General features: G+C 35.7%; 1 protein-coding gene and 1 long non-coding RNA gene across 2 annotated transcripts in view; one reads left to right on the top strand and one right to left on the bottom strand.

The window, feature by feature from the left end:
- The window catches only part of LOC138714990 (uncharacterized), a 182341-nt gene that overhangs the window by 23714 nt on the left and 135738 nt on the right, over window positions 1–22889 (bottom strand). The window lies entirely within an intron of this gene.
- LOC138714985 (ubiquinone biosynthesis O-methyltransferase-like) overlaps window positions 1–22889 on the top strand; it is a 35373-nt gene that overhangs the window by 10355 nt on the left and 2129 nt on the right. The window contains exons 2-6 of the mRNA XM_069847335.1: window positions 6185–6270; window positions 10721–10867; window positions 15415–15541; window positions 16539–16781; window positions 19677–19836. Coding sequence (XP_069703436.1) covers window positions 6197–6270; window positions 10721–10867; window positions 15415–15541; window positions 16539–16781; window positions 19677–19836 — 751 coding nt within the window. The 5' untranslated portion in view covers window positions 6185–6196. The remainder of the gene's footprint in view (window positions 1–6184; window positions 6271–10720; window positions 10868–15414; window positions 15542–16538; window positions 16782–19676; window positions 19837–22889) is intronic.

The raw sequence follows: 22889 nt of genomic DNA, 5'->3' as shown, positions 1-22889 counted from the left end.
TGTTACGTCAAATGACAACATAAAATATTGTGAAACATAATTGCTTAATAATAGTTCTATACTGTAATTTAATTTAGGTTTCACCCTTTCCAGTTGTTTCTCTTTCCCAATTAGATAAAAAAAATCAGTTTTTTTTTTTATCATTTTAAACATAAAAGGTAATGTAATAGATTTTATGGCTTTCAATTTCAACCTGGTCCATCTACATTGGCGCCTGTGACAGTCATTTGTAAGTACGAAGAGATGGTCATTCATTTTGTCTCTGATACTTTTTAAAATGGGGAAAAGAAATAAAAAGAGTTTGATGAGACATCACTATTTGAGTCGGAATTATCCATTTCAAACATTTCCACTGTTTTATCTTCAAGATCGAATCCTACACTGCATTTACTTTTCACCAATTTTGAAATTATTAGTTAAAATACACTCATGGAACTAACGCCAATAGTATTAATAACTTTCATTACCTCTGTTGCTTCATGAAACACTTTACTAATATTATTAACTAATAGTATTAATTTATTACTTTTATGAGATAGGCCCCAAGTATATAGGCATGTTTGTAAGTTGTTATAGCCGTTTCTTGTCATTGTGTTAGTGATGGCTGTCAGAGGTGATATAAATTCTGGACAGTTGACTAAACAACAACAACAAAGAATATAATACAAAATAAAAGGCATTGTACAAAATAGGCTCAAAATAATATGTGGAGTGACTAGTAGCCCCAGGTATACAAGTAAAGTTAAAAAAAAAGTGGTAAGACGTTTTCCCGCAGACGGAGTGAATTAATTAATTTGGTGGGAAATATAGGCCTACTTCCCACTACCAGGTAAAGGGTTAAGAATAAACGTTTTTGCTGTAACCGAAAACAATTTTGTTTTCCAAAAAATCATTTTGCTTAAATTGTTTTTGCTGGAAACAAAAACGTTTGCTTTTTCCGAGAACATTAGAGTCATGGCAGACTAGAAGCAGAAACATAAATCAGTCTTGTAATGGCGGTGGAGGATGATGTGGTTGTAGTGTTACGGCAATGGATGGACTCGGGTTGAAGTTCACTTATGCTTGTCGAGTTTGGGCTGGATCCTGGCCTTGAATTTTTTCCCCCCGCGAATTATGTATTGATTAAAAAAATAAAACGAAGGTTTTAGTACAGGCACGATTAGATGTCCATCCGGCACCCATCCAGAACAGTAAACTACCAGTACGGTAAGTTATTACTTAGTTCGATTTCGTGTAGGCTACATAATGGCATTTGTATCGTCTCTATCACACACACCTGGCAGACTCGTAGATTACTCTTTCTCATGCTGCTACTGGAATGACATCTATAGCAGCTAGAGATGGCCGATATTTCACAAACCGATGCTTTGTCACAGGTATTTTTTTGTCACAGATAAACCTGTGACTGATGACGCGAAATATCTGTGACAAAATATCGCTATCGAAATCTGCTCCGTATTCAGTACTCTGTGACTGATATTTTCTCCTCTACGTCGTGGGTTTGCGCATGCGCATGATACAATAACAGCAATCGGGCGGTGGTATTTGATTATTTTTTCGTGATATTTTGTTCAATATTATTTTTTTCAAAGTGATGATGTGTTGCAAAGTTATTAGCGGCATTATAATAATATAATCATGAATCTGACATTTTGTTTTCATAGTTAATCTGTATATATTAATACTAGCATGCACTGTTCGTGTTAGAGCTATACATTAAAACTGGATCATACATAAATGAGAGAAGTACAGGTAATGTTATTAAAATAATGTTGTAGGCTCCTGTAACTATTCTGTTTGTAATTAAAAGTAGGCTATAAATAAAAAAAAATATTGTTACTGCGTAAAAATTGAGTGGAAAATACTTATACGTTAATATAAATTCGCAGTAATATGAAAATGTGAAGATCTCGGGGAACACAAAATTATTTGTAATAAGTTCATTACCGGTATGTTGTTTATGGTTATTAACTCTTAGGAAATCGCACAGTGCTTCCTGACATTGGTACTCGTGCAAATTAAGCTTTCAGGAATAACTCCCTGTAAAGTTAATTTGAATAATTTCGAGGGAAAAATTGTTCCGGGGCCGGGTATCGAACCCGGGACCTTTGGTTAAACGTACCAACGCTCTCCCACTGAGCTACCCGGGAACTCATATTAATTCACTCCGTGTCACACTGAACGTTATGCTCTACCCGACAGAGTTCCCGGGTAGCTCAGTGGGAAAGCGTTGGTACGTTTAACCAAAGGTTCCGGGTTCAATACCCGGCCCCGGAACAATTTTTCCCTCGAAATTATTCATTGGTACTCGTGTTGGGTGTTATTTCACTCCAATTAATAGGCCAAATCAATGGTATAAACTTTATATTTAGTGATATTTGTCTAGATATTGTTAAAATCATCAACTTGCAAGTAATTTTCAACTTTTAAATGTAATAATATGGGGTAGTTAGCAAAAATTGTCAATTTTATAAATTCCAAAAAGATCTGACATCTAGCAGACACTGCTCCATCAAATCGTTCTCACTGCCCTTGCACACTTTTAAAATAGGCCTACACTTACACATAAACGGGATAATTAATTACGTTTAAAAATAAGGGGTATCAAACGTAAATCATATTAATTCACTCCGTGTCACTGAACGTTATGCTCTTCCGAACTATCGAAGTATTTCTCACAAGCCGACAACAGTACCTATAGAATTAAAACCGAACGAGACAAAACTGGCTAATATGATGGGCAACTTATTTGGCTAAACTAACCTTGAGGTAGTTTCCTTCGTATTCCCCTTATACACCTTGCATATACGAATCTGTGACAGGTCAGGTTTGGTTAGTTTAAGCTTTTATTATGCCTAGACATATACGATCAACGACTAAACTAGCGTTGAGATAGTTCCCTTCGTACTCCGCGTATACACCTTGCATATACGAATCTGTGACAGGTTAGGCTTTGTTATGCCTTGGATATACTATCAACTGCATCTCCACAAAAAATCAAATTCAACGATTTTCACTTCCGAAATCACCGAAACTACCTCAGCGCTAGTTTAACCCGAGCAACTGCATCTCCACAAAAAAATTCCTTATAAATGCAACGATTTTCACGTTCGGAATCGCCGAAACTACTTCAGCGCTAGTTTCACCATCTTATTATAAATTATATAGTGATTACACGATTTAAATAATACCATTGGTTACCAGTACTTTATCTTTTGTAAAATCCTGTCTGAATAACTGTTTTGTTTTGTAATTATTTTCTAATGTTTTTCCGAATACTTATCTTTCGTTAATTTTTATTCTATGACTCAATATTATAATGTTAATGCAAGACTTAAAATAATTTATCCATTATATTATATACAATAAAAAGGATCAATTTTTAAAACGATTAGGATAATCACATAACCTCAATTTCTCCATACCCAACTACATTTAAAAATTATCAACTGATTCCATATCTACAATCAACTACAATATAACCTCTTGGTACATGAGGTTAACTTTTGACATGTTACTGTTCAGCTAGGTAAGTATTTATTTGTTAACGGTACATGTACATAATATATTTGTTGGATTTTCCCATATAAATCACTGATGTGTGGCGTGTATAGAGAAATCGTATTCACATTACACTGCTCTTCAATATTTCCTGTTAATTTTTATCGGTGTGACAAAATATCTTTATAATTCAGGCATATTGTGCTTCTTATCGATATAAAATATCGGTGTGACAAAATCACCGATAAAAGTCACAGATATTTAATTGTCACAGTCACAGTTGTCACAGATACTTGAAAATTTCATTTAAGCTCAACTCTAATAGCAGCTGACCCCTCTGGTCTCTGGCTTCTGCTTTATCAGTAAGTCTGGTCACGGTACAAAATAAACAAGTTTAAGTAGCTCATTTAGGGTGCTATTCATAGACATTTCGCTAGCCCGCGCTACGAGCGTGCTAATCTAGCCCCGGCTATCGACTGATTACTTGTACAGGATTCGTATTCAAAGAGTTTGTAATATATAACTAGAGACACCAACGGCGCTAGTTTCGCGTACAAAATTGAACCGCTGTTCGGCCACCATTAAAGGGAGTTGATGCTTCGCCGGGAGTGCAAGCAGTTCATGTTTATTGAGGAGTACGAATAAATAGAAGTACACTTGAAGGGAAATAATAAGAAAATGGTGAAATACTGCGCCGCAAATAATTGTTATAACATAGCTACTATTGTAGGATGCTCAGGAAAGCATGCATATCTTAATATTTGGAAGAATGTTCCAAATGCAGTTCCTCCTTTGAATGTGTTTACAGAACGTCGGAATATTTCTCGGATAAAAGTTTTTCCAGAAACACATTAATCAGGTTTATAAGGTTGATTTCAACAATGTATGTAAGGGTTAGGTGCCATAACATTACAGTGGATTATAATAGCAGAGTGCATAAGAAAATCCGCAGACTATATCTGTCTAAAACTGTTTTGTTTCACAATAAATGAATTAATCATGTAATTTCCGTTTTGTGCAGCATGTACTTCTAATTTTTGGTTATATTAAATGCAAAGAAATTAGTGAAAATATAGCTGATGGCCTAGCTAGGCCTATTATTACCACTGCTACTAGGTCTACTATGACCACTACTAGGCCTACTATTACCACTACTAGGCCTACTATTACCACTACTACTAGATCTATTATTACCACTAGCACTGACTAGGTCTCACTACTAATACCACCAAAACTAGGCCTACTATTACCACTACTACTAGGCCTATTATTACCACTACTACTAGGCCTATTATTACCACTACTACTAGGCCTACTATTACCACAAAAACTAAGCCTACTACTACCACTAATACTAGGCCTATTATTACCACTACTACTAGGTCTATTATTACCACTACTACTAGGTCTATTATTACCACTACTACTAAGCCCACTATTACTTCTACTAATTGTATTAAAAAGTCTGTACTGACCTCTAACTTGGTGGTCATCAATTACACAATGAATAGATTGTTTTATGATATTATTCTTTTATTTTACATCAGTTTCCAGAATTTTTATGATCTCATGTTTCACTACTAAATATTTTCTAAGCACCATATACCTTCCTCTTCCTTTGCATGAAAGGACTGAAATATAGATCATATAGATATTTATTACAGTAAATATCCATTATTATGTCTTTAAAACAATACTAGTAATACTGAAAATTAATGTTGACATTGTCATTATTCAATATTTTACATACTTATCCCGAGTGTATATGGTGTTTTAATTTATTTTTTAGAATATCGCCATTATAATACTTTGATAAATATAGCGCTCCTCTTCCATTCACGTTTATTTCATCACGCCTCATCCTTTGTAAAAGATGTTTAAAACAGCGTCTATCACCAGGCTACATCAATGTATTGTGGTACTGTTTTAGAATTTCGCGCCGCAAGCACTCCCTTTAATGGCGGATGCTAGCCGGTTCAATTTGTGACATTTTTCTTGCCTGCCACTCAAGGGTATGTGTCTCTAGTAAGTATTACAAACTCTTTGTTCGTATTATATCATATCGCTAACACTGGTTTAGGAGTACGAAAAACGTTAGTTCGCTGATCATCCACCGGAAGCGCGCGCGAAGAATGTCTATGAATACGGTTGTTTCTACGCCTCGTGTATTAATTCTGTACTTCCCCGTGTCTTTCAAAGATAATCTCGGGTTTCGGACTAATCTCGAGTCAGGTTCGGGACTGGTTCAGATTGGGCCTAAAAATTTCGGTTCGTGCAGATCTCTATAATCTATACTGCATTTAACTCATAGGACTTATTTAAACGAAAGCAGGTATTTTTAATTACTTGTAAAACGTAATGGATTTATATACTTCAAGAAAACTTATGTCAGCTAGGCTGTAAAAACACACACACACACACACACTTGGTTATTTTAGGACGCTTTTCAACTGCAATGGTAATACAGCGTCTGAATGAGATGAAGGTAATAATGTCAGCGAAATGAGTTCTGGGTCCAGCGCCGAAAGTTAATGGGTTGAGGGAAAACCCCGGAAAAAGCCTCGACCAGGTAACTTGTTCCAACCATGATTTGAACCCGGGCCCACTCATTTCACGGTCAGGAATGCTAACCGTTGCTTCAAAGCGGTGGACGTAAATAATATTGGACTTTTTTTTTTTACAGTTGCTCCAAATCATGGAAGATGGCATCATGTCTCGAGTGCTTGTGTTCTTCTTTTGGCCATTATTTGCACTGTTAAGCTGGCTAAGGTAACATCATGTCATCAAATGCAAAAGGAAATCCGATTTCATATTTTTTGCAAGTACCTGTATGGGTAGCGTCATCCTTAGGGAGGGACGGCACAGCTCGAGTGGGGGCCGCTCCGATTTTTAGATATTTTTTATGGAGAGGAAGATATAAAATATTCCCAAAAAAGAATACTATCAAATCATAAGTTTTGAACATGTTATAAGAAGAAGGTTACTACTGTACGGAAGAGTTCTTCCCTTCTTTGTGGAGATATTGTAATAAAGATTCCTCAGCTTATTCTTTAAATTGTAGAATTTCAACATTCATTAAAATATTGGCGATGGGGAGGCAACTCATGTAGTGGTTAGTCACCGGTTACTTACAGGCCATTTGTGGAGTTATTCATTAATACAAGCATATACAGCTGAAACCATAGATTTTGGCGTATGACCTTGCTGATAGTGCCTAGTCGACGAGCTATTGTCCCGAGTTGCGATAATGCTTTTCGTGTTCTTTATATTCTCACATCATCTGCTCATATTATTATGGAACAAAAATGAACCACAGTATAGTCCGAGTGGATTCAATACCTGCATATACGACTTTCGTTCGCAATGATTTTATAGTATGTCTCGTATATTTAGGCTGAGATTACGATCAACGTTAGTTTGCGTTACATTACGTTGCTTTCGTTCTTATGTTGAACTTCTACCGAACGTTCAGAGGTTTTGTATTATATTCGACGTTCGTGACAACTGTAACACTCTGTTGGCCATAATGAGTACTAAACTGCACACGCCGCGTCGGACAGTTATGTGTTTATGATAAATATTGAATTTTATGGGCACTTTGAGACTATAAATAAAATACCGGTATTAGATAAATATGGTATGACAGAATAATATAGAATGAAGATAATAATAATAATGAACAATCGGCGAAAGATAAATTTGTGGACTTAGAAAAGGCGTTTGACAGAATGGATTGGAATTAACTGATAGAGATCCTAAAGAAAAGTGGCGTGGATTGGAGAGAGAAGAGGCTATTCAGAAACCTTTATATCAGAGATCTCCAAAAAGCGTATCTCGATGCTGCCCGACGAACACAGTGTGCTGTAGAGAAGGGGGAGAGACTCGTACCTCAACAGATGAGAGCGGTCAGTGAGGGATTGCGACAACGATCTCCTTATGTTTACAAATAATAACATCAAAAAGATAAGACATAGCATACATTTGTATATTATTTTGACATACTATGAAGCTTCTACTTTTGAATGAGAAATATTCAATAATGTAATAATTCATTTCGCATTACATCTAGAAGACATTCTGTATGCACGATTTTACAAATGCTCATTCTGTAAAGGGCTTAATTGATTTTCCAATATTCCAAGTTAGAACATAGCTAGCAAAAAGTTTTTTTGTTTAAGACTGAGGATACTTGTGTGATTTGTGTTTGTATTTTCTTGTTTCAAATTTATCAAAATATTTGTATGTATTTCACCTAAAATAGAACGAAAAACTATAAGTATATCATGCGAAACTAAGTGTAAACGTATTGTAATATAGGCCCTACTGATTATTATGTATAACCAACAGTTATACAGACGTCCCAAAATAAATTATTTTCACATGTCCAGCATGCCTGTAATTTTATGATATTTTTTGTGAAGAGTCGAGTAGTGTCGTCGCATGTTGAATTTTAACACGCCCTTAAGATTTTACGAACAAATTAAACATTTCATATTCTCCCCATTAACACGAAAATATATTTCTCTTCCCTTTCATCCTTGAATGTACTACGTCCATGATTAGAAGACATTGTGAAAAGGTCGAACACTCTGACCAACATAATGATAATGGCAGTCCACCACTGCTCTTCGTTTGCACATAAACATTGAGTACAGTACAGGTGGGGATGGGTGAGGTGGAGCGCGCTTATTACGTACTGGCTTCGGTTCCGTTCAGGGGCTTACTCGCGAGTACGCTTTTGGAGACGTCTGCTTTATATGAAACGAGTCAAAGTCAGGATAGAAGAAGAAATGTCAGAAGGAAGTGAAATAGGGAGAGGAGTACGGGAAGGATGGCCTTTATCACCTACACTGTTCAACATCTACTTGGAGGATTTAATGAAGAACTGTTTTCAGAACATGGGAGGAGTGGTAGTAAGAGGAAGAAGAATATAGTGTGTAAGTTTTGCTGCTGATATGACGTTGTTGGCAGATGAAGAGATGATACTAAGGGATATGCTACTGGAGCTAAATGACAGCTGTGAGCAGTATGGAATGAAGACAAATGCCAACGAGACGAAGACCATAGTCACAGGAAGAAAAGTAAAAAAGGTAAACGTGCGAATTCTAAATGCGGCAGTAGAGCAAGTGAGTAGCTTCAAATACTTGGGGTGTAACTTACTATAAGCAGTAACATGAGCTGCTGCCAGGAAGTCAAAAGGAGAACAGCAATGGCAAAGGAAGCTTTTAAAAGAAAAAGGAGCATCTTTTGCGGACCTCTGGAGAAATAACTAATGAAGGGACTAGTGAAGTGCTTTGTGTGGAGTGTAGCATTGTATGGGTCAGAAACATGGACAATATGACGAAGTGAGGAGAAGCGAATAGAAGCATTTGAAATGTGGATATGGAGAAGGATGGAGCGTGTAAAATGGACAGAGTAAGAAACGAAGCTGTGTTGGAAAGAGTGGATGAAGAAAGAATGATGCTGAAACTGATCAGATAGAGGAAAAGGAATTGGTTGAGTCACTGGTTGAGAAGAAACTGCCTACTGGAAGAATGGTAAACGAGAGAAGAGTTCGGGGCAGAAGATATCAGATAATAGACGACATTAAGAGATATAGATCATATGCGGAGACAAAGAGGAGGGCAGAAAATAGGAAAGACTGGAGAATGCTGGGTTTGCAGTGAAAGACCTGCCCTTGCGCAGAACACAATGAATGAATCTTCGGCTAATTTCCGTTCCTTGACTTACCTCCCTTGTTCATTTTTGGGGCTTCTTACAAGATTTGGCAACAATATTGTCTGATCTTCGGTCTGGATTTCGAGGGCAATCAGCAACACTTCCTATTTCTTTAAAGCGAATGACTGTTCTATATTTGACTGATCGATCTATCGACGCGGATTTTACTAACACGTCTATCTTTTGTTAATTTGTTTTCAATGTTATCCTATCTCCTTTGTATGTGCAACAAAAAAGAAAGACGTCAGTACGAATGATCGTGACCAATTAGGTGTAGTAATTATAGCCTAAAGGCTGGTTCACAATAAACCGGGAACGAGAACCAGAATGAAAACGAGAAGCAGAGGACGTGAATATGAACATTTTTGATTCACAATAAACCGAGAACGTAGACGACTATGCATATCGATATGTATGTCAATAACGATATGTAAAGTCGATATTACGCATTCTGATGTTATTTGTGTATAATTGACCAATGGCGTTCTCTCATGAGTAAAGGCAGCCAACATAAACACAGGTTAACCAACTTCGAAATTTCAACTGAAACATTTCATTAGGTACGGGACTATAAATATGCCCATGCATCTTTATTATCACAATCTATTTTAAGTCTACCATAACATAAAATAATTAGAGAAGAAACATTTGTAATGGAACAAAAATGAACACAACAGTAGTTATTGACTTGAAGCATGAATATGTAGTGTATAATACAACCAATACAGTAATAAAATGATTCGCTTCCGATGGTGTTCAAAGATGCAGCTGTTGAAAGCACGTATTCTCCTTCACTTTCTCATCTTTATACGAGGCGCGCCGCTTATCGTAAATGTGAGGATTTTCCTCAACACTCAATATTAGAATCTCATCAAATAAAACTTGCTCCATGATACACAGCACAGAACAAAATAATGCATAGGTTATGTCACGGTCTTCTTGCTACAAAATATATATGACGACAAAATAGCTTTTAGATGGCAATAGAATGAATCTAGTGGGCTGTGATCGGAAACGTGAACGCCAAAGTTGAAACTTGGCCAACTCTCCGTTCCCGATCCCGGGCTCCGGCAAGCTTTTGGTTAATTGTGAATGCTCACATTTAAATGTACACATTTTAACAATTTACCGTTTTCGTTTTCGTTCCGATTCTCGTTTCCGGTTTATTGTGAACCAGCCTTAACAGTTCATCCTACCGTAAATTCCTATGGTGGGCGACTTTTGCCTACGTATTTAACTGCTACATACCTAAAACAGTTGGCGAACTATTAATTTGTTAGAAACAATTTAAAGTAATAAGAAATGTAATTAATTATATCGTAACGATAACCATCTCTGCATGTTAAGTTTAGGAGTTTATACACGACACTAAAAAGTAATTATTTATCAAAACTATCAAAGAAACAATAAGGAAATTAAATGCAAGCACTTGGTAAAAATCTGACTAAACTTCATAACAGAAATAATTATTATTGGATATTAATTTTATTCCTCTTTACAGAGTACCCACGTTTATAAAGCACACAGCCCACAATGATGAAGGGTCTACCATAGATGAAGATCAAGTTGAAAATTTTAGCAAGTTGTCGTCTGAATGGTGGGATGAAAAAGGAAAAATGCGATATCTGCATTCCTACAATGAGTTAAGGTACATCGAATAGAAATACTAAATATTTCAATAACAGTGTATATATCCATGTATTGAAAGCAATTTATACATATTTTGTTCCCAACAATTTTATAAGGGGAGTACAATTAATATTCCACTATGTTTATTCCGTTTTTCCTCGATCTTCTTTCTGTCTTCTACAGAGCCTTCAAATAGACGCTCATCCGTGAGAGTGCGGTCACGCGCGTGGCGACTGGAAGCACGCTGTTTGTCGGCAGAGTCGAACATTCATAGCCCCTTAAGTCAAGCGCATAGATTGCTCATGCAAATTACAATTACAATAACCACCTATCTTTGTCATAAACGAGGTTAGAAATGCTGCCCATGTGCCGTCACATATCTCTCACACCTTTTAAGAAAATTTACATTAACATGCATTAGTTCTTCTTCTGAAATTGCTGCAATTTTCCTTCTAATTTCTTTGTTATTTGTTTAATTCTTTATACTTTTAATATGTCACAATTAAGTAAACGAAACTTTAAATCTACTGATAAAGTGTTTGAGAATTAAAAGGGGGGGAGGGGAAATTTAATAGAAAACCACCTCGTAAATATACAGTGTTTACTAAAATTGATATAACTCAGTTTTTGAGATGTTCACAAAATTCTTTCACCATTTCACTCACAAAAACCAATGTAAAAATTGTTCAGATTATATTTTTAATATTTCATATGCGCACAACAATACAAGCTTATGAACATTATTAATTATAATTTTATGGTCAGTGATTTCCATATTTGAAATTATTTTCACATAGCCTATACATATAATAGCAAAATTCTAATCTAGACAAAAGTTGACTTATAGCCTAGATCAGTAGTGTCAGAGTTGTAAACTCCAAAACCGGTTGTGGAGCTAGAGAGTGCAGTCGGAGCGTGAACTTGCTTATGTCTGTGGAAACACCGGAGCAGGCAACGAGTCATAGTGGACCGCTCCGCTCCGTTTAGTCTCTGTCTGACAACGCTGGCCTAGATCATATTGCTCGGCCTTAACGCTTTGACGGTAACAAATTTTGTCAGGTTTACTATGCTGCTATCTAGTTGTTACATAAGGAGTCACGTTATAACTCCCACTTGAATTGCATTAGCGACTGTACTGCCATCTTATGTTCGTTTACGGCGGATGAGTGGCGATCCTGGCGGTTGTTCTCTTCAAAGTGCTACCGATTTTAACATAGGGATGAGCTGTCTGTTTTATATATATATATATATATATATATATGTTACTGTAAATGTACGAAGACCGGTAAATCTTAGAATTTACCTGTATAACCTAACATTTACCGTTATAGTGCGGTAAAACCGCAAAATATCTTATTAGATGCATACATTCTGAACTTTTACCAAGAAATATTGGTAAATCTCAGGATATACCGATGCGAGCTGGTAAAAGCTAGATCAAAGAATCCAGAACGAAGAATCCCGCCTTCGTTGTGCAGATTCAGACATGTTTGCAGGGGTGAAGCGTTCCGAGAGGCTGCCAAAGAAGGTCTTGAAATGCAAGCGAAGAAAATGAAAGCAGCCACTTGTAACAAAATTCCAAAATTTTTAGTAGAATAGAATGTGAGAATCAAAGTACCGTATGCAAAAGTTGACGCAAAATCAATAATAACTGTGATCATAAATATTTAAGATGAGTTTCATCAACTTGGTACCAAAGCTGGCAAACTGAAGTCATTGTACTCCAGGAAGCAATTTATATTGTGTAAAGAAAACTTTATCAGCATTGAAGAATTAGGAAAAGAAGGAATTAATGTACGGGAAGTGGTTGGCCAATTATCTTTCGTTGGAGGACAAGGGTCCAAAAAGTGTACATGTTTAAAGAGTGTTGAACAAAAAAGTGCTTCATAATGTTTGTTTTACTTTATTTGTGGGCCTAGACTCTTTGAGGAGATGTAAAGGCATTATTAATTTTTATATGAAATACTATGACAGACAGTGGTTAAAATTATAATATTTTTCACTATTTTAATATAGAATGTTGTTTATTTATACTCACATTAGAATGTATGAATATTTAAATAACTTAAATTAAAAATGATTACAAATTATTTCAGTCATTGCTGAGGTAATTTTTATTTATGTTTGTAAATAGATTTATTTTATTTTATTGGGTTATTTTACGACGCTGTATCAACATCTATGTTATTTAGCGTCTGAATGAGATGAAGGTGATAATGCCGGTGAAATGAGTCCGGGGTCCAGCACCAAAAGTTACCCAGCATTTGCTCGTATTGGGTTGAGGGAAAACCCCGGAAAAAACCTCAACCAGATAACTTGCCCCGACCGGGATTCGAACCCGGGCCACCTGGTTTCGCAGCCAGACGCGCTGACCGTTACTCCACAGGTGTGGACTGTTTTTAAATAGATCCCAAAAACAACAATAAAAGATGAATTGGATATAGGTATGTAGAAGTGTGAAGAACGGCAAATCTTAGTAAAGATTCTTTTTACTTCTTTAATAGGATTTTACCACAGCTGATCGGTAAGTCCTGAGATTTACCAACATCTCTCAGTAAAAGTTCAAAATGTATACATCTAATAAGATATTTCGGGGTTTTACAGCACTGTAATGGTAAATGTTTGGTTATACCGGTAAATTCTAAGATTTACCGGTGTTCGTACATTTACAGTAAAAAAAAACACACACACACGCACGCACGCACACACACACACACACAGGGATACATAGGGATACAAGGGAATGAAATGGCCGACAAACTGGCAAAAAGGGCAACAGTACTAGAAGGGTTGGAGTGCTACAAAAAGGTCCCAAAAAGTACCATCCAGAAAATATTGCGAGAGGAAAGTATAGCAAAATGGGAAAATGAATGGAGAAACACTACGAAAGGAGAAGAAACCAGACAATACTTTCCTACAGTCGCAAAAAGACTTAAACTAAGGATAACACTGACACCAAACCTCACTACAATGTTAACAGGACATGGACGACTAAGAGCATACTACCAACGATTCCACATAACTGAAGACTCAACCTCTTCCTGTAGAGGAGGGGAGCAAACAGTTAACCACATCCTATATGACTGTAACAAACTCGACGAGGACAGAAAGAAACTAAAAAGAAATATAATTCAAAAGGGAGGAACATGGCCTGCAAATAAAATGCAACTAATAGGAAAGTTCATGAATGAATATCGAAAATTTATTAATGCTATTGAGTTAGAGAATTTATAAGGGTATAAGTGTTACAATGTTAAGTGTCAAGATATCGGTATGTTAAAAACTATCACATTTTAAACAATTTGTACGAACATATTGAAGAGAGATGCTTCATTGCAGTGGTCATGAGGCTTCTATCTTATGTGTTGTGCATCGGTGTATTCTATAGGTGGAGATGAATGAGAGTAGAAGTGAGTGAAAGAGGAGGTGATGACATATGAATTAGAGCTTAATGGTGAATTAAGTATGCATTGTCTATCTGTAGCAGTATCTTTGTATTTTTTTTTTAAGTATGGGCTATTGTTGCCTATAGTGATACATTTCCAAATGATAACGGATATGTTCATTTTTCTTTTTTTTATTTTCTTTTTAATTATTATTATTTTTTTTGACAAAAACAATAGTTATTATCTATGAATATGAACTATAAAACTGGCCAAACATCCCGAACATTAACTATTATTACTGCATAGTATATAAATAAGAGAAATATTTATAAAAACCTAATAAGAAAACCAAGGCATGTAGTATTACGCTGTGTAATGGAACATGTTGTATGATGAAATAAAAAAAACACACACACACACGCACACGCACACGCACACACACCCCCCCCCCCCCACACACACACACACACACACACATACACACACTTATATATATATATCGAAAAAATTCACTTTTTTGCCAAATTTCACCATTATCTCCCCTAATTTCCATGACCTATCTATGCGTTTGACTTAAGGGGCTATGTACGTATTCTGACTCTGCCGGCAAACAGCGTGCTTTCAGCCTCCATGTGTGGCCGCACACTCACGGATCAAAGTCTATTTGAAGCTCTGTATACTATTTTCCTCTCACAATTCCTTCGCGAGGATGACCAGACGTTCACTATTTCCGGGGACAGTCTCTCATTTCCAATTATTATTTCTAGAGGATAAAAGTCCCCTTTTTTGTCACCGGACAACAGTTTTGATCCCTTAAGTTTTACCTAAGAAACCATGGCAGTAAGACGTTATTGGCACGCTGGAAGCGAGAGGATTACTGTATGGTGACTGGGGAAATATAATAAATTACAGAAAAAATATTCAACTGTATAATAATTGGGCATAGGAAGAAGTATTTACATTTAAAAAATATGTTGTTGTGGTTGTGGTGATGGTGGTGGTACGTATTTTACTTCATTAACAGAATCCGACACAATTTGTGCCTAAACCTTAGAACAGGATTCTTCATCACAACTGCCAGAAAAGTAACCAGTGGCACAAATGGCTAAACATCAATATTACGCGGCGTTAAATAAAAGAAGTATTACTAATTGCTAGCTCAAATAATATTTTTTTACAGGGTTCCACTAATTGTAGAAGGTTTGTTAGAAGTAGGCCAGATTGATTTAGCAAAATCACAGTCTCCTCTACCACTGCAAGGATTAAAGATATTGGACATTGGATGTGGAGCGGGCATACTGACTGAGGTAAGCGCCGAACAATTATAACTCTATATTCTATCCAATTTTAGAAAACATTTGTTTTAGTTTTCAAGATCAGAAATGAATACTCCCAATGTACGTACATATTACAAATTCTTACTCCAACATAAGGAAGGCATAAAGAACAAACATGACCAGTATCAAAGATACCGTTACATTAAATTACAAAGAAAACTTCCTCACATGGGTGTGGAGGAAAGTACTTGGCCTACTATTAATTGAATAGCCGCCCAGAACAAGGTTGTAACCAGCAAATACGAAATTCTTCAAAAATGGAGAAAAACACACTGTACTGTACATACTTTTAATTTTTTAGAGCAAGGTTGACAATCAGACATGTGTGCTGATTCTAATAAGAGTACAAGCATTAAACATAGCCCATCATTAAGATCCATTATTCACGAAAAAGTAAACTTATTAGAAATGAGGTTTACAACCTTGTTCTTGACGTTATTCAATTATGAAGACCATCTTTGGTTGTTGGGTTTTCGTGGGATACTCCTGTTTACCTCACCGATTTCATGAATATTTTATTAATCATCATCATGCTGTGCTATGTAGATCGCCTCCCGTGGTGCAGCGAGGGCAACGCTCAGGTGGCAAAATGACATACTACATTCACGGCGCTTCACTCCTAGATGGGGGCGTTTGGGTGAATGACACAAGGTCAAGATTAGAATACATTTCCTATCATCTGAATAAGAGACTGAGACAAAAAGCGAGACCGATGTTTAAAGAAAAATATATAAAACAACACAAACTAAAACAAAATTCTGATTTAGATTAATCGAACACAAACCTGATTTATATACCTGAAATTCTGCCTACTGCTTCATTTATTTTGTCCGGATAGTCAAACTATGTTTCTGACTCCCATCTGAGTTCGTAAACAATGCAAAAAAAAAAAACAGCCTTTCATGAATCATAAAGAGAAATGCGTTATTCTATATTCCACTGTTAAACAAAAGAATTTAATTTTCAGGCACTTGCAAAATTAGGGGCCGAAATAACTGGAGTTGATGCATCACAAAATATGATTAAAGTTGCGAAGATACACGCGGAAAAGGATTCAAAAATAAGTAATTCCATTACTTATGTTTCTGAAACCATAGAGGAACATGCAAAAAAATATCCAGGCTACTACGATGTAATTGTAGCTTCTGAAGTCCTGGAGCATGTAAGCAATACGGAATTGTTTGTGCAGTCTTCTACAGCAACGGTGAAGGTAAGAAAGATAAATTATCTTAGGTATAAATCTAATCCGAGCATTATTTATAAGGGAACATCACTCAAAAGCTAATTAATTCATCATACATATCGGGGAATGAACTATATAGTTCCAGAAAAAAAAAATGACGCGCCCAATTTTACCCAGTTCCGAATACAACGCACTGCGCATGTGCAGTAAACTGTATATATACACAGGGTGAACCAGAACTCTACCGACAAACTTTCACAGGTTGTTCAGGGATATTGGGTAAGTGATTTGATATAAGGAACCTGTAGTCTCCAGTGACTTGTTGATGTGTTTACTTGTAGCATGTCGTTTGGACGGTGATGAGTTCTGATAGATTACAAGGAAAAATTAAAAAGTAATCAACTAAGTTCTGAAGTAGGTATTATACTATCATAAACTGTAATACAAACAATACAAAAATTACATGAGTAATGGAACAAACCTTAGAACAAAACGCATACTTGTTTGTTAAACACTTCACTGCACAGTATAATGTGTACTTTACTGTACACTTAGTTTTTAAAGCAGCTGTTCAAAAGTCGACCGCCATGATCTCTCAGACTCCAGTTGACATTGAAATAGATGTGATTGCAAGGATTCTCACAGCAAGGTGAGCCAATCGCCTGGAATGGTAGAGTGTATGTGACAGTACATTGTGCGTCGCTGTACAGTTTGTAGAAATCATGGCGGTCGACATTTTGAACAGCTGCATTAAACGAAGTGAAGAGTACACAGTATACTGTACAGTGAAGTGTTTAACAAAAAGTATACGTTTTGTTCTGAGGTTTGTTTCATTACTCATGTAATTTTTGTCTTGTTTATATTACAGTTTATGATATTACAGCACCTACTTCAGAACTTAGTTGATTACTTTTTAGTTTTCCCTTGTAATCTATTAGAACCCATCTTATCACCGTCCAAGCGACATGCTACAAGTAAACACATCAACAACACATTACTCAGTAACAAATCACCGGAGATCATAGGTTCCTTATATCGAAGCACTCAGCCAACATCCCTGAACAACCTGTGAAAATTTGTCGGTAAAGTTCTGGTTCACCTTATATATATAAGATTGTTCAAAAGTAAGTTCCCATTTTGAAATGGTAATAAATCTGTCAAATTTTTAGATTTCACAAAAATAATACCAGTAACACCAATTTGTTCGTATAGAAATGGAATTTTATTAAAACACAAAAAAATTAAATATGACCACCACCGTGTTGTTCAGTAAGAAATAGTATTTTTTCTATGCTACAAACGGCATTAGTAAGCACATTCCTAGGGATGTTATCAAAGACATCCGACACTGACTGTTGAAGCTCCTCATGTGTAGCAGGTCTACTAAGAAATATCTTTTCTTTTAGATAACCCCATAACCAGTAGTCAGCTGTATTTATGTCTGGTGACCTAGAAGGCCAACTGTTCCGAAAATTCCCACTAATTAAACGATCACCAAATGTGTTGGGCAATAGTGTTTTTACATCATTGTGTATGTGAGGTGGAGCGACGTCTTGCATGAAAACGATGTTTTCGATTTCATGATTCTGTAACGCTGGTATTGCAAAGTCTTGCAACATTTGAAAATTTCGCTGCCCGGTTACCGTCACTGTTTTTTGTTTATCCATTTTCAATTTCTTCATAGAGATACGGTTCTATTAAGAAATGTGACGCAAAATCACACCAGACAGTATCCTGGATATCATGCAATCCTTGCTGTATATTGTATTCGGGTTATCTTCTGCCCATATCATGCAATTATGAATATGAACACCTCCGTTCAATTCGAAATGTGCCTCATCTGTCCATTTGTCAACCCATGTAACGTTCGATATCTTCTCAATGCATATGCACATTGTTTATTGCATTCGTAATAGCACTGAAGGAGACCAATTCAAACTCGTAAAAGTAAAAACATTGTAAAAATTATTAAAATTATTCTCCTACGACTGCCGTCTGTGTTCTGAACAACAATTATTATTTATACAAGCGTAACACGGTTACCATAGCAACGAATCACGCATCGATAAGAAAACCCAAACCTTCTAAGCAGTAGCCTAATGGCACCTATGAAACCAAACTGGTGATATGTAGAGAAGATAGAAGATAGGCTGTTTCGTCCGTCAATCCATCCATCCATCCATCCATCCATCCATCCATCCATCCGTCCGTCTATCCATCCGTCCTTATACCTACCCACCCACCCATCTATCCATCCATACATACATACGTCAGTCCATCCATCCATAATTAAATTGATGTTAAGAAATCTGCTATTTTACGGGTAGGCTACCAAAAATCTTACGTATTACGAAATATATGAAGATGATACCTCTCGTTTCATCACCAATTGGATAATAATATCAGCATAATTGGTTTTAAATTTAATTAAATTTATTTTATTTATCTCGTTATGAATTGGTAAGTAAATCGAATATTTCATTAAGTTCACAAGATTAATTGCATTTAGTTTTCCCGAATGTCTCCATACGTAGATTAATGTAATTTGCCAGTTTAAGTATGGAGCATAAGAAATAAAAATTGAAATGTCGATAAATATATAACCAATTTAATAAAATATTCTGAAAGCTGATTAAACTTCATGGTTTCAATAATACTTTTTAAGACAACAAGTATTGACCACATTGCGTTCAGATTCACAGTCATGATAATACGAATGCGACACAGGTACATTTCCCAATTAAACCTCGTCAAAAAAAAAAAATAGTTTGTGTTTGGTACAGAGCGGCTTATCAATTTCTATACATGTGTTCGGAATATAAAAACATAGGTAATAACTTACTTTTTATGTAGTTATACTGTGCTTTTTCACATGTTATACCATATTCTCTGTAATTAAACTATTCTTTGTTTAATTTCCAGCCTGGAGGATCTTTTTTCATCACAACTCCAAACAGAACTTTAATAATTTGGTTTGATATCATTCTGATACCGGAATACATCTCGAAAAGAATTCCTCGCGGAACTCATTACATGCATATGATGTATACACCAGAAGAAACACGATCTTTACTCAAGAAAAGTAAGCAAACTAAAATTGTGAAGCATTTACTTGAAGTGCCTCAATGGAGAGTGTAGAAAAGTACTGTATAATTTAATTATTGTAGGTACCGTAAAATGTAGTAACTTTACACCTGCAGGAGCAACTTTACACCATGTATGAAAATCTTTTTATATAGGTCTAGGGGTGTTTACGTGCACCAAATTTATCTGCTCATCACTTCCACCAATAGATGATATATGTTTACAGTATTTTTCCACTGTTCTTTGTCATAGAATTTGTTTATGAAATTTCTATACCTTAACAACAGAATATGTGCATAATTTGATTGAAATATAGATCAAATTAATTGCCTTTCATCACAGATGTTGTAAACAATCTCAAGATAAGTTATATGTGTATCTGTTCCTTATTCATCCATTTTGAAAGCTAGTGCAAGACAAAACAAATATGTTAATAGGTAAAACGTACAAATTGTATTTAAATAATTATATATCTTTGTGTAAAATTGTTGTATGTAATGTGTCTGTGATCTATTATATATAATAAACCAAACCAAACATATTCATCCATTTAGACCAGATGTCTCCAAAATCGTACTCGCGAGTAAGCCCCTGAACGGAACCGAAGCCAGTACGTAATGAGCGCGCTCCGCCTCACCCATCCCCACCTGTACTGTACTTAATGTTTATGCGCAAACGAAGAGCAGTGGCGGACTGCCATTATCATTGTGTTGGTCGGAGTGTTCGACTGTTTCACAATATCTTCTAATCATGGACGTAGTACATTCAAGGATGAAAGGGAAGAGAAATATACTTTCGTGTTAGTGGGGAGAATATGAAATGCTTAATTTGTTCGAAAAATCTTAAGGGCGTGTTAAAATTCAACATGCGTCGACACTACTCGACTCTTCACAAAGAGTATCATACAATTACAGGTATGCTGGACATGTGAAAAGAATTTATTTTGGGACGTCTGTATATCTGTTGGTTATACATAATAATCAGTATATTACGATATGTTTACTCTCAGTTTCGCAAGATATAATTATAGTTTTTCGTTTCATTTTAGGTGAAATATGTACAAATATTTGATAAATTTGAAACAAGAGAATACAAACACAAATCACACACGTATCCTCAGTAAACAAAAAAAAAAAAAAAAAAAAACTTCTTGCTTGCTATGTTCTGACTTAGAATAATGAAGCCCTTTGCAGAATGAGTATTTGTAAAATCGTGCATACAGAACGTTACTAAAATACTGTGTCCAGGACAAAGTCACAAGTTTAAGAAAATTAAATTGTCCCCAAACACAGTTCAGAGAAGGATTTGCAAGATTACAAAATGTAATTGAATCTGAAGTCGAAACCACAATTAACCAGTCTGTAGCACTGGACGAAAGCACAGATAGAAATGACAAAGCACACCTAGCCAATTTCATCCGAGGAGTTAATGAACATTTTACTGTATGTCAAAATAATATACAAACGTATCATATGTCTTATCCTTTTGATGTTATTATTTGTAAACATAAGCAGATCGTTGCCGCAATCCCCCACTGACCGCTCCCATCTGTTGAGGTACGAGTCTCTAGCTTTACAGCACGCTGTGTTCGGCGAGCAGCATCGGGATCACGAATGACCTCTGATTTAGACTATCTAGTTTCGCTTGTGCAGCTGTTTTATCGGCAAATGATGTTACAGAATAATTTTATAATCAAGATGAATTTGAGGCTAAATTGGGGTTACTTTGCATCCTACACAAACGAATATTTTTTAAATTTTAATTGCATTATTTTCATTTGAGAACCTTCCATGAAGTTTAAAAACGCTTACTATAATTCACACTTTGTATTACAGGCTAAATTACTTGAATTTGTGTTTCTAAAGTCATACACGGTCTCTCACTGCCAAACTTGGTAACAAGCTCCAAATATGCCAAAGGAAAATGCTGAGAAGGATACTAGGCTTACCACTGAGGGACAAAGTTCCAAATGAAGTGCTCCAAAAGATGTCAGCAATTGGTTCGGCTTGGACAGGTACCAGGGAATAAAAACAAACAGTGCTGTCATCAAGGCAGTGACAAAATCCTGCAAATGAATTAAAAGGGAGGATATTATATAATATGGATGGGAGGATGTAATTGGGAGAGTAAATCCACCCAAGAAAGTATCAAGAAAGGGCTTGCTTAAATTCCATTCCAGAACTTGACACGAAATAACACGTATAATTTTTTACAGTTATTCACGTGCTGTTATCTCGACTTGTCATTCGAAAGAACTGAAAATATTTTTGAAACAACATTTTAGAAGAATGTGATCACTTACACTGAAATTTCGTGTAGTTTTTTCAAAAAGTTTTGTCCGTGTTACTACTTATAGCAATTTTTGAATCTGTGTTTCCATTTTTTCTGTTCCCGACACATTACATTTTCATTGTTTAACACGTGTATGGCGCAATGTAACACCAGCAGTGGCAAACTTTGCACAACCCCTCTTAAAACTCTGGCGGTGCAAAGTAACCCCTAACTATGGGTAACTTTGCACCAATTTATGGTAGATTATAAATTTCAAAAGGACATTTATTTTCGAAGATATGACTGGCTAAATACATTCCGCATATCCCTAGAACGTATAAAATAAATGCCCATCTCAAAATTAGACATTTAAAGACTACACACAGATTGAAAACAAACTTTTTAACTAGAAATTGGTGCAAAGTTACCCCATTTTACGGTATATTTTTAAAAGGCATCAGGCAAAATATACATTTTATTGGGAAATTGAGGAAAATAAGAACTTTTAAAAATATAAAATAATAAAATGTGGCCAATTATACTGAAGTTGTCAAGTTCTATGGCCCAATTTTGATTCTTAGATGAGAGACTGTAATGCTGTTTTAATTTCTGATTATTCTAATTAGTATAGTTAAACGTTGATGACTGATGTCCTTTCAGAAATTTGAACAACAGTCATTAAACCAGATATATTTGCTTATATTTTCAATTCATTTGTATTTCCTAATAATATTAACTGCACATATTATAAATTGTACAGTTTCAAATATTTCAACACCG

The sequence above is a fragment of the Periplaneta americana genome, chromosome 15, assembly GCF_040183065.1.
Source record: "Periplaneta americana isolate PAMFEO1 chromosome 15, P.americana_PAMFEO1_priV1, whole genome shotgun sequence".
Taxonomy (NCBI): Eukaryota; Metazoa; Arthropoda; class Insecta; order Blattodea; family Blattidae; genus Periplaneta; species Periplaneta americana.
This window is presented reverse-complemented; position numbering and strand designations above follow the sequence as displayed.